This window comes from Coturnix japonica, chromosome 13 (genome assembly GCF_001577835.2).
Source record: "Coturnix japonica isolate 7356 chromosome 13, Coturnix japonica 2.1, whole genome shotgun sequence".
In the NCBI taxonomy this organism is placed as follows: Eukaryota; Metazoa; Chordata; class Aves; order Galliformes; family Phasianidae; genus Coturnix; species Coturnix japonica.
This window is the reverse complement of record NC_029528.1, coordinates 4,843,285-4,855,122: the sequence shown is the minus strand read 5'-3', so window position 1 is coordinate 4,855,122 and position 11,838 is coordinate 4,843,285. Positions and strand designations below refer to the sequence as shown.

The 11,838-nt window shown below is 53.7% G+C and overlaps 1 protein-coding gene across 3 annotated transcripts; it reads right to left on the bottom strand.

The window, feature by feature from the left end:
• Positions 1 to 2,130: 2,130 nt before the first annotated feature.
• Positions 2,131 to 11,750, bottom strand: SLC6A7 (solute carrier family 6 member 7). Of its 3 annotated transcripts, none has more exons than XM_015875901.2 (14): positions 11,530 to 11,749; positions 8,337 to 8,517; positions 7,803 to 7,934; positions 6,749 to 6,983; positions 6,306 to 6,444; positions 5,997 to 6,131; positions 5,632 to 5,735; positions 5,194 to 5,318; positions 4,864 to 4,976; positions 4,651 to 4,782; positions 4,248 to 4,347; positions 3,832 to 3,932; positions 3,495 to 3,662; positions 2,131 to 2,842 (listed from the first exon to the last, which is right to left on the bottom strand). In XM_015875901.2, the coding sequence occupies exons 1-14, from the start codon at positions 11,560 to 11,562 to the stop codon at positions 2,630 to 2,632; spliced, it is 1,911 nt and encodes a 636-aa protein (XP_015731387.1). In that variant the 5' UTR covers positions 11,563 to 11,749; the 3' UTR covers positions 2,131 to 2,629. The 3 variants fall into 3 exon arrangements, with proteins under 3 accessions (XP_015731387.1, XP_032303336.1, XP_015731388.1); XM_015875902.2 differs by having other exon boundaries at positions 2,688 to 2,842; positions 3,377 to 3,662; positions 11,530 to 11,750; XM_032447445.1 differs by lacking the exon at positions 11,530 to 11,749 and having other exon boundaries at positions 6,749 to 7,107; positions 8,337 to 8,519.
• Positions 11,751 to 11,838: the final 88 nt, after the last annotated feature.

The following is an 11,838-nucleotide window of genomic DNA, read 5'->3' as shown; positions in this document are numbered from 1 at the left end:
TTTTTTTACAAGCAGGGAAAATATGTTCACAGTGGCTTAAGAAAAATGAGATCTCTCTCTCTCTCTCTCTCTTATATATATATATAAATATATATATGCATACAGGAATTCTCTATGGAAATATTTATTTAAGATGACTGCAAAAAAAATATATATATTAATTAAGAGTATACCAAGCTTTGTCAAGCAACATAAAGCAGGCCCTGGTGAGGGGTGGCTGCCTGTCCCCTGTGTCTGTAAGTCCGTATGGTTGCAGCTGAAGCCTTTACCCTTTTGTATGCTTGCTCAATCCTTCCAGCCGTGCAACCACGTTGGATTCAGTGGGCGATGGATGGATGTGGGGGACGGGGGGGAGGAATTGGTATCGTTTCCTTTTCCTTTGCTTTCAGAACCTGTGGCTGTGAACAGAACGATCACTGCTCAACTAGGATGTGAAATGTGGGGAGGGTAGTGGGGGGACGGGGTCCGGGCATGGGGCGGGAGGGAGATTATCCGTTTTATTCTTGGTGTTCAAGTGCAATAAATAGCTAACAACTTCTGAGCATGGAAACGGATGATTCTCCGTCACTGCAGTGACTCAGACCGTCTGCACCCCTCCAGGGCTGCCCTGGAAAAGCAGCAAGGCCTACAGCAAGGCCTAGGTTCATGGGCTCGTCATGGGAGCTTCACATCACCCCCAGCCCTGTTTTTTCTCAATGCAGGGTGATGGGAACACAGCAGGGAGGACTCAGGTCTGATCTGAGCTGTGGGGTATCCTAGCAGGGCAGGGCTCCGGGCCTGCAGTGGTGCTGCGGTCCCACGAGGTGTCAGCAGAAGGCTGTGCTGGGGGAAGCAGGGAGAGGCCTGTCCCAAGGCCGACCTCTGCCCCTTGGCTGTATTTCCGTCACTCCGTGCCAAAGTGTTGCTCCAAGGTCAGTGTGGTGGCAGAGCAGGGTGTTCCCCAAAGGGCGGCACGTATGGAGGTGAAGGGATGGATGTAGAGTGTCCCTGCCCCATCCTTCATGTTGCACCCTTGAGCGGTGGCAGCCATGCAGCCTGTAGGGTTCCAAGGGGGAATGTGGGGTCAGAACCCCATGGAGCCACACGGAGCCCAGAGCTGAGTGCCCAGCTCAAAAACCCTCCATCTCCACATCCTGTGTGGGTGTGCCAAGTGCCTCAGTAACACCATGAAGTGCCCGAGCCCACTGCCTGCTCCATCACATCCTATCCATCTCCCAGCAGAGCCCAGCCAGCCGGGGTCCCCTGGCCCACACACTGTGGTGGCTGGGCAGCACCGTGACCTCCCAAGGCCTCCTGCTCAGCAAATAGTGTCAAGGTTAGAGCAAGGATTCATTGGGGCCATAAATGTTTATGGCAGGCCCTCCCCGCTCCCCAGCCGCCACAGCCTGAACTTTCCATCAGCGACACTTTTATGGCTGGCCTCTAATGATTAACCTGGGGGATAGCGGATGGAGGTGCTTTGCGGCACGGTCGCACTGCCACAGCCCCACGGGCCCGGGGAAGGGGTCTGAGGAGGAAGAATAAAGGTTAGAACCAGCTGGGAAGCAAACTATGGTGTGCTCAGTGCCTCCAGTGTGGGGAGGAAGGCAGCAGGAGAAGGGCATGTTGGAGAACATCCCTATGGACCCAGAGGTGCAAAGGCAATAATTAAATCTGCCTCAGTGCTACAGGAGGGACACTGAGGAGCAGCACAGACTGGGTGCTGCTGGAGGGCTGGCTGGTTTCTCCCCAAGGTGGCTACATGCTGTACCAGGTTTGCCCTGGAGAGCCCAGTACTGCAGGGCTACAGGCATATCCAGGCATAAACCCTCATTTTTCTGTTCATACTTCATTATGGTTTTTACCTTAGCAGAACAGAGTTGCACTGGACAATGCACCAGATGTTCGTACCCCGTGTGCCTGGAACCCCCTCTGGATGTGCCCTTATGGATGCTATGTGAGCTCCTCTTCCTCTCTCCGGGCAGGAGGTACCCTTAGGGCAGCTGCACTTGTGTTCTTTGGTGCTGGGTCTGGTTGAGTCCTGTACATGAGGTCCTGCATTTATAGGGAACCAGAAACCCAGCCTCTTCCCACTTTTCAGCTTGCCTCAGCCCTGCCCCTGTAGGGAACAAAATCTCAGGATGTCCCAGGGCAGTTTATTCATAAAGCACTTTATTTCCCTCTTATTCTTTTTGCTCATTTATTAGGTCAGATTTCAGCAGGATGCTGATGCATCCTGGTTTTGCTGGGGTACCTCTGAGGGCACTGACACAGACCTTCCTCAGAGCATGTAGGATATTGAAATCCTTTCTCCCATGTGTTTGCAGGTTGCTGGAGTTAAACACATATTAGCAGAGAATGCATGAACTCAAAGGAGTGCCTCCTTCTGCACCAAGCATCCCTGGGCTGGGGCTAAAGGCTTGGGGCAGCCCAGATGCTTGCACAGACATCGTCACATGAACATATGGACTTGTTGCACACCTTGCCACACTGAACACAAACACCTTGGGGGTGACAGGACAGGCAGCATCTCTGCCCTGGCAGGGCTGGGGTGGTGGTGAGGGGTCCAGGAGGGCCAGCAGATTCCAAAAGCCTCCTCAGCCCTTAGCCAGCTTGAAGTGCCAAAGTGTAAAGAGGAGGAATAAGCCCCTCACATCATGGACTCCTCCTCTTCCTCCTCGATCTCCTGATCCACCTCGATGGCTGTGTTCTCATAGCTGGTGATGCCCCCATATTTCCGCATGTGGACCATCAGTGGTTTGGGGGACTGGCTGCCAGCCAGGCTGGTCACATATGTACCAGTCCGGTTCTCCTCCAGCGACGGGCCCCAGTCCATGGTGGGACGGCTGGCTTGCTGGAAGCGCTGTGAAGGGATGGGTAGAGGGACGTGGGTGCTCACTGTGGCATGGCACCTGCTGTGCTCCCCTTTATCATTCATATCCTTAGTGGGATAAGCCCCAGTGTGGGTGGGAAGGGGCCAAAAGCCTGTCCTGCAGCATTTGGGGGTGGGCAGCACTGTCTCACTGTCCTTCTGTGCTTTGGGGGCAATCCATTGGTCTGTATGGGGTGGTGGGAAAGGCTTGTGGGAACTGGGAGTTAGTGCAGGACTATGGCCCCATGCTGTGGGATTAGAGCCCCCTTGGTAGTGGGTTAGCATCCATCAAGCTGGTTCCTGGTCACATCACCATGCACAGAACCAGGCTCCAAAGGCTGCAGCCTGGGGAGGGCAGCAAGCGCTGCAGCTCTGCTCATAGCAGCCAGGGGAGAGCAGCAAGGCAAAACCCAGGCTAGGATGCTGCAAGCAGCTACACAGCCTACCCCTGGGCAAAGCCTTTCTGCACCACTGCTTCCTTGTTTTGCCTTTTCTACCACAAAATGGCTGTGAAGTCCTACCCACCTCATTAAAGGGACAACACTCCGTGCATTTCACAGGCAGCAAATCACCAGACAGCACAGGATGGGCAGGGGCTCAGGATCAACTGTTCACATTTTAGGGGCTCTTCAGGGCCTCCTACCTCCCACAGCGTCCCTTCCTCTTGCAGCACAGCCATGAGCATGCCTGCAGGAATCAGCAGACAGGAGCAGAGCCCCATGAGGATGCCCAGGGCCTCAGCCCAGGCAGGGAAGCGGTAGCTGCCATACTCAGAGGGCTGGTACTTGATGATGTTGTACACCAGCAGTGCCTGTGGGGTGGGGGGAAAGCCAAGTCAGCCCAAAGCTCCCCAAAGGTCTCAAATAAGGCCCAAGAGAACCCCAAAGTGGAAACAGAGTGGTCCCTTGAGAGCTCAGTAGAACAACTTGTGACAAGGGGAGGTCACCAGGGATGCTAGCACCATCTATCCCAGTGGTTACCATCATCGTAGCTGGGGACAGGATCATCCAACAGGTTCTGAAGTAGGGCCCTGGTTGGAAGCCCAGCATCATGTGAATGTCTCTGCAGAACCTCTTCATGCCTAGAGAAGGGACAGGCACAAGGATTCAGCAGCTGCCATCTCCCTGGACCAGAGCAGCAAGAGCAGCAATTTGCGTTTTCCTCTAACAGCAAAGAAGAATTTCTCCTTCCAGCTGGTCTGAGGGACCAGGCTCAGCCCCACAGATATCTCTGGGAAGTTAATCCAGTGAAGGAGAAATAAGAAGAGGTGCCTCATGCTCCATTGTGAGGCTGCTGGCTCCCATCCTGCTCCCTCCAATCAAGTCTTTGTCACTCTACTCCACCCCCTTTGTCATACCCGCTCTTCCCCATGTCCCCACAGAACAGACCCTCTTACCATAGACACGTGTCACCACCAGGCAGGTAGTGATCACCACCACCATGAGACCAAAGCCAGCGCTGTAGTCATCTAGCAGGACCAGCCAGTACATCCCGCCCTGCAGAGTCCAAGCACAGTGACCAGCATCTCTGGGACCAGCATCCCAATAAAATCCTACCTACATCCTCCCACTTGTGGGGTCATATACCCCTCACCCTGTGTTGGCAGCCTCAGGAGACATCACTTCTCTTCTGGGGTTGGTACAAGGACAGTAATGCTGTGCTACTCCCTGTGGGACTTCACATACCCAGGGAACCCAGTCCCACCAGTCCTCTGTCTCCCACCTTTTTAGCAGACATGAATATCTGTCTTCCTAGGATGAACCCCTGGTCAGTCCCAGTGTATCCATCCCTCACCTTACCTCTGTTGTGAGGATCAGTCCCATCAGGAAGAGGCCAACGCAGATGACGGCGGAGAAGAAAGCCTTCTTTGGTCGCAGGTAGTAGGGAAATTCATCTGTCACTGCTGTCACAATGGTCTCCATAAAGGCAAACTGCATGGGAAGGAAAACTGGATCCTCTGATCCCCCTGGGATGCCTGGCACTGCAGCTGACCTGGTGGGCTCTGTCCTTACCTGGCTATCCAGGCCCAAGGTTAACAGCATGAAGAAGAAGAGGAAAGACCAGAATGGAGAAAGGGGGAGCATTGTCATGGCCTGGGGGTACACCACAAAAGCCAGGCCAGGACCTAGGAGAAGCAAAGGACGGCAGGGTGAAAAGGGGGTGACAGAGCACTCTCAGCTGCCTTCCAACCCTGTGTCTGAGTGGGGTGGGTGTCTTCCACCAGCCCCATCCGAGATGAAAGTGCTACGGGGAATGAAAGATCTGCCCCACACCTCCCCTTCCCCGCTCCTTGCTGTGCCCTGGCAGAGGGTCTGGGAAAACAGGTCTTTGTTTGACCTCACCTGCTTTGGCCACTTGGTTGACAGGGACCCCGAGCTCCTGGGACATGTATCCCAAAACAGAGAAGATGGCAAACCCTGCCAAAATGCTGGTGATGGCATTGCCCAGGGTGACTATGAAGGTGTCCCTACAGAGGAGAAAGCAAATGCACTGAGCATAGCAGACCCATGCTGGGGTGGCTCTGCCAGCCCTGGTTTCACCATAATGCAATTCTCCCAAGGGCCTCCCTCAGTGGGTACTTTCCAGAGGTACAAGGATCCTGTATCTAATGTCATGGGTCATGCTGTGGGGTTTCTCCCAAGCTTGCTTTCCCTGCAGAGGGAATCAGCCCAGCACCCAGGGTCCCCTCTCTGCCTGTACCTGCAGTGAATGCTGGGGAGCAACCCAGGCTTTTGTGGCTCCCCAGCTATGATTTTTAGGAGATGGTATCTGGCTCCTACCTGTAGATGTTCTGATGAAAGGTGTTGTACGAGGCAAAGGTGAGGAGGCCCCCAAAGCCTACCCCAAGGGAGTAAAAGATCTGCAGGGCTGCTTCGATCCACACCTGGTGGGAAACAGAGTGTAGGGGAGCCAGAGTTTGGAAATGCCCAGAAGACACAAGGGTGGGAAGCACAACACAGGTAAAGTGTGGAGCAGAGACAAGCTGCTGAATGGAAATGCTTTAGGTCTGGTGGAGGAGGGGGGCAACTTTGGGCCAAAAGCTGGCCATGAGACTCCCAAGAAGGGGAACTGCCTCTGCTGTGTGCTGGAGAGGACAGAGTATTTGTTTTTGTGTCTTGCATGGATTGCTAAAAGCCCTGCTCACCTTGGAAGACAGCAAGTGGTCAAACTGGGGTGTGAGGTAAAAGCGGATTCCCTTCCACGCCCCCTCCAGTGTCACACCACGGATGAGCAGCATCACCAGGATGAGGTATGGGAAAGTGGCGGTAAAGTACACGACCTGTGGGAGAGCAGAGCTGGATGTAGAGTTGGGGCAGTGCACCTGATCCCCTACAGCACATCCTGGGATAGGACACTCCCAAATAGCCTGTGTCTAGCTAATGTTTATGGAAGGAGAAATGCAGACACAGGAGGGAACCGCTGTAGATCCCTGAAGAAACCATCCAGCCCTTACCTTGCCGGAGGATTTGACTCCCTTTAAGATGCACAGGTACACGATGGTCCAAGAAAGGAGCAGGCACAGACACAGGTTCCAGCGGATCCTGCCAGGATCCCCGATCCCAGAGCTCCCTTGGATGTGCAGAACGTAGCGGCTAGAGCAAAAGGAGAATGGCTGGTGAGCAGTCAGTGGGACTTCCCCACAGTGCACTGAAGAGCCATAAGGGAAGCCTGGCTGGTTGTGAGTCCCAGCTGGTCCAGCTGTGGGATGCATTTCCTTCTAAAGTATTTCCAGGCCATCAAAGCAACACTAGGTAGCAAACACATCCCACAGCCCAGAGATACAATCCCAATGGCTAAACTGGGATATCACCCAATGCTGACAGTGAGCTCATCACTGCATCCACTGCATCCACATCTCCTATCCCTGTGCTCTCCGCATTCCCCACACCTCCTCACCTCCAGTACTCCTCGCTGGGGCTGACGGTGTTGGAGATGTTGACGGGGAGGGTGGTGTTCCCCGCCTTGATGACGCGGTGGTCCAGGCACAGCTCAGTGTTCCACCAGTTGCCACAGTGCTGCCAGGGCAAGTCGCTTGTGAGGGATGCAAAGAGGTAGAAGAGAACGTAAGCAATGATCATATTGTAGTAAATGGCCACCAGGGAGACGATGAGGATGGTGCCCATGCCAATGCCTGGAGGAAGGAGAGGGTAAAGAAGAAGTGAGCCATCTCTCCGGAGCAGAGCGCATCCATATCCAAGGTCAGACACCGGGGTTCAGCAGTCACATGGTTAACCGGCTCCAAGGCAGAGGTTCACCTGCTGGGGAAACCCCTTTATTGACCTCTGTACGCATGTGAATTGATAATTTATTTCATAGAATCATTAAGGTTTGAAATGGCCCAAGATCCCCAAGTCCAACCCCAGCTCATCCCACCATGCCCACTGACCACATCCCTCAGTGCCACACCTCCACAGTTCTCAAACACCTCCCTGGGCAGCTGTGCCACTGCATCACCACTCTTTATGAGAAGAAGTGTTTCCTAATATCCAACCTGAACCTCCACTGGTGCAAACCAAGACCATTCCCTCTTGTCCCATCTCTAGTTACCTGAGAGATCAACCCCTACATCACTACAACCTTCTTTTAGGTGTTATACAGGGGATTTTGCTCCAGCTCAGTGCTGAGAATGTTCGACCTTTTTTTGGACACTTTGTTCTTACCTTTTTAACAGCCATTGCTTAGCTTCAGTGCTGTATTTTGTACACTGACTCAGTTTTTCATATACTTTCATATAATTTCTAAAGCTGACCAGGACATGCAGAGACTCTGAGGACGGGTAGAACACACACATATCTTGCAGCTACCCAAATGGCTGACCCGGCAGCCCAGCCAGCTCCATTTTCCCCCAGCATTTAAGCTTTGAGGATCGTGGGATGAGGCTGCTGGTCCATGGCCCCATCCATCAGCTCTCATAGAAGCACTGCAGGGGCTCTGGATTTCACTCACGCACCTTTAAAGAGAGGGCTGATCTTCCAGACAGCGAGGGGCCCCTGGCTGGCGAACTGCCCAAGTGAGAGCTCCATGAAGAAGATGGGGATGCCGCAGATGGCCAGCATGATAAAGTAAGGAACCAAGAAAGCTCCTACAGGAAGCAAAAAGGAAAAGTACTCTGAAATTAATGCGGAGCAAACAACTAAAGCCCACCGAGGAAAAGGAAAACATCCTTACCACAACCTCCCACTGCCTTCCCAGGAAGGGTCCAGAATATTAACTCTGCAGAAAGGGGCAGCAGCAGCTCCCCACACTGTCGCCCACCCCAGATCCCAGAGGGCACCGTGCCCCTGGTGCAGAGGAAGGGCTGTGATTCGCACCTTGCTTTGCTTTGCCTACACACAAAGAATGTTTTCTCCTCAAATCTTTCACAGACACCATGATCTTCTCCAGCTCTCACTGCTCCTCAGCCCCGAGGTAAGGAAGAGGTGTCTATTCAAGGACCTGCCCAACTCGGTGATAAGGATACGTGGCTGGAAGGGTGCATGAGTACCTCCTCCATTGGTGTAAGCCCTGTAGGGGAACCTCCAGACGTTTCCCAGGCCCACGCAGTACCCAATGCAGGAGAGGAGGAAATCCAGACGTCCCGTCCAGTTCCCTCTGTCTTCTGGGCACTGGGAACCCAGGTCTCCGTCCTGGCTGCTGGGGCTCACCAGGAGCTCTGGTGTCACCGGCTGAGTGAGAGAGGGTGCAGGAATAGGAAAGGGTGGCCAGGGATGGAAGGAAGGGGTAGAGCAGGGGAAGAAGAGAGGGAGGGATCTCTGAGACGTGTAAATACATGACCACTAAGTCACAGTGATGATGTTTGTGCCCTTTCTGGCAGTTCTCTGTACCCCACCAAGCCTATGGCTTTAAAACCAGCTGACATCCTTTGAAAGGGGATCAAATCTATTCCACGTGTCCATAGACCCCTGGAAAACGCAATTGAATCAGGAAATCATCTCAAGGGGCTGCAATAAGGTTTTCTCATCTCCAAAACATGGGCATGAGGATGGCATGGGAAAAGCCCTCCCCATGTGGGGGGCATTGGGTTCAGCTTTAGTGAGGCAAGAGGACAGAGATGTCCCTGCCGACTGGGCACCAGGACCAGGGCAGGGTGGCTCCCAGCTTGGAGCCCTCTCCCTTCTTCTGGAGTCTTAAAAGGGAAATACCACTATCTCTGTGTCTGATTTCATAGACCATAGAGAACCAGCCTGTGAGATGTGGATTTGGGGGGGATAAGCTGTGGGTCTTCCTTCCCATTAGGATATAGGGTGTGCTGTATGAGGTGGCACACTGCCTTCCTCCTCATCTTTTTTCTCCTCCTCTCTGTCCAGACTGGGCTGATCCTGCTGCCAGTTCCCATGGAGACCAGGAGCCATTCTGCGATGGCTGCATGCTTTACCCTGCTCCTGCCCACTGGCACCAAGTGAATCCACCTGGTGTGGGATGAGCTTGCAGCTCTTCCCAGAGCCAACCTGAGATGCTCACCTGAGCAAAAGGCTGCCATCAAAACCCAGCCCTGTCTGCAGCAGCCAGTCCTAAAAATCCCATCCCTGTTGCATGCTATAGCCACAGGGCACGGGCTGGAGGTAAAGCTTCAGGCTGCAACCTAAAACTATGTCCTAAATATAATACCATCACTGCAAAACACCGCTGCCTTTGTCATAACAGGGCTTTTCTCTCCCAGCCAAGGCTGACACACAGCTCTGCTCCAGTGCTTTGCATGCAGAGCTGCCATCTTTCAGGCCAGTTACAGACAGACAGGGACCATCCGTTCCCCTGGCAAAACCATCCGTGAGCACGGCACCATTTTGCATCAAACACCAGGGGATGCTCCCAAAAGAGGTCAGCGAAGCAAAGGGCAACAAGAAGAAAAAGTGTTTGAGATTCTGCTAAGATACGAGCTGGATTCCCAATTAAACTATCCTGTGCTAATTATTATCTGCAAACTGCTTTACTTAAACCTCTACTCTCAGCAGTCCCGGAGCTGGAGCTGTAAGAATCCAGCCAGCTCCAGGTTGATTCTTTTCCATCATATTTTACCTCAATTCATACTTTTGGCATCGTGGCGTTGTTTTGTCCCTGATTTGTTGAGCATTTTGTGTTGTGAACCACAGCGTCTGACTGAGGAAATGCCACCCGAAGGCAGATTTCTGTGCCGTGAGCACAGCGCGTCTGTGCCATGTGAGTCACTCTGGATCAATTCGAATTGCTTGTTAATCTCTTGCAGAAAAACCACCCTGGCTGTGCTGGGTCAGGCTGTGGCATGGCACAAGGAGGCTCTGCACCACAGCACCTGTTGGCATGGGGACATCCCAGTGCTAGGCTCCCACCTGTGCACCAAATAATCCCTGAGGCACATAAGCAGTTCCGTATAGGACAAAATAATAATCCACTCAGCTCTTACTGGAATACTATTATGCAAAAGCAAAAATCCTTAGAGCATAAAAACATCTCTATTAAGGAGGTATTTCCATATGTCTGATAGGAAGGCTTGAAACTCCTGCCTTGCAGATAGGAAGCGGATGCAGGTGAGGAGGGACTGCTGGGGTTGTGGGGCTGTGTGAGTGGTTCCAGCCCCAGCCCAGGGTCAGGCATGGTATCTTGCCACCTGAAGGGGACATCCCCTCCTACCCTCCACCCGGGGCTCTGAGTGGTTGGGATAGTGAAGGGCCCCGAGCAGCACCGGAGATGGGGAAATAACTCTGGAGGCATCTGCTTTCCATTTGGGCTGATGGCTGTGGGACTAAATGAATTCCTGTCTAAATGTTAAACAGGACTGCAAGCAGTACAGAAATTCCTTCGCGTGTCTCAGAAAGGCTTTTGGAGGGACAAGGGGAACTTTGAATGGATCTTGCAGTCGCTGAGTGATCTGAAAAAGTGATCTGTAGGAAATGGGAGAGGACAGAGCTGCCTCCCAGTATCACGGAGCAAGGCATAGGGCTGCCAGAGAACTGCTGCCTTGTGCCAGGCCAGCACTGGGTTTTTACATCATGTCCCAGCATCCCAGGAATTTCCTGTCATGGACTAAACTCTTAGGGCTTTCATTCCTGCAGCTGGAATGAAATGAGCCATCCTCACCCTGCGGTTAGCAGGCAGAGCAAAAAGGTGAAGGGCAGTGCCCAGCAGTGATCTGGGCAGTGCCCACATACAGGAACAGCACCATAGGAACTGGGATTGCCACTCAGCCTCCCTGCAGTGCCCAGCCCCATGTGAGAAAGGCACTGGAAAGGGCTCTGACCCTGGTGCAGATGGAAGACTGGAAGGGTGAGCATGGGATGGGGAAGTCTGAGATCTGGGTCTCAAAGGGCTCCCAGCAGGATTCCTAGCTCTGCTGGTCTCCAAAGGGCACAAGGGGAGCTCAGGGTCCAGCATCACTTGGGTCCCTACAGCCCCAGCCTTGGGCAGGGAAGCAGCAGCCCAGCTTTGCCCTGATCCCATGGGGGAACCCGAAGCTCCCAAGCCCCCTACATCAGGGGGCAGCATCCCCATGAGTAGCACTGCAGGACCGGGCACCCCTGGCACAAATCACTGCCAGCAGCATCTGCCTGGGGGCAGAGGTTGTGGACACATCCCTCTACCCTACAAAACAACCCCCACCCATCTCCAAATGCCCCCCACCCACTTTGCAATCTGTGCCCCCAGCCGTGCACCACACAGAGCAATAGCACGCAATGTCCCCACGCTCCCACATCGGCTCTCACCTTGCGGAGCTGCTGCTGCCGAATCTTCTTCATCCCAGAATCCTGTTGCTATGCACTCCCCGATCCGACACTTGTTCTCTCGCTCCACAGACGAAGGTAGGGAGGGAGAAGGGGGAGCAGAGCAGGCGGGCCGAGGGGGCTGCCGGGGTGGATGGATGCAAGGGGCAAGAGGGGGCACAGCTCAGCAGAAGGCTCTGCCTGGAGTTGGGGCTGGCTGCACGCTGAATGGGGAGGGAGGGGACGGCTCTGGGCAGGCTGCAGGAGGGCTGTCTGTCAAACGTACCGCTGCTATGGGGGGGTGTTCTGGGG

Excerpts from the sequence above, each read along its gene's own strand:
- SLC6A7 (XM_015875901.2), bottom strand. The coding sequence starts at position 11,562 with ATGAAGAAGATTCGGCAGCAGCAGCTCCGCAAG. Across the intron at positions 4,783-4,863 it reads CCTTGGGCCTGGATAGCCAG|TTTGCCTTTATGGAGACCAT; the intron begins GTAAGGACAGAG and ends CTTCCCATGCAG. Across the intron at positions 3,933-4,247 it reads GGTGGTGACACGTGTCTATG|GCATGAAGAGGTTCTGCAGA; the intron begins GTAAGAGGGTCT and ends TCCCTTCTCTAG.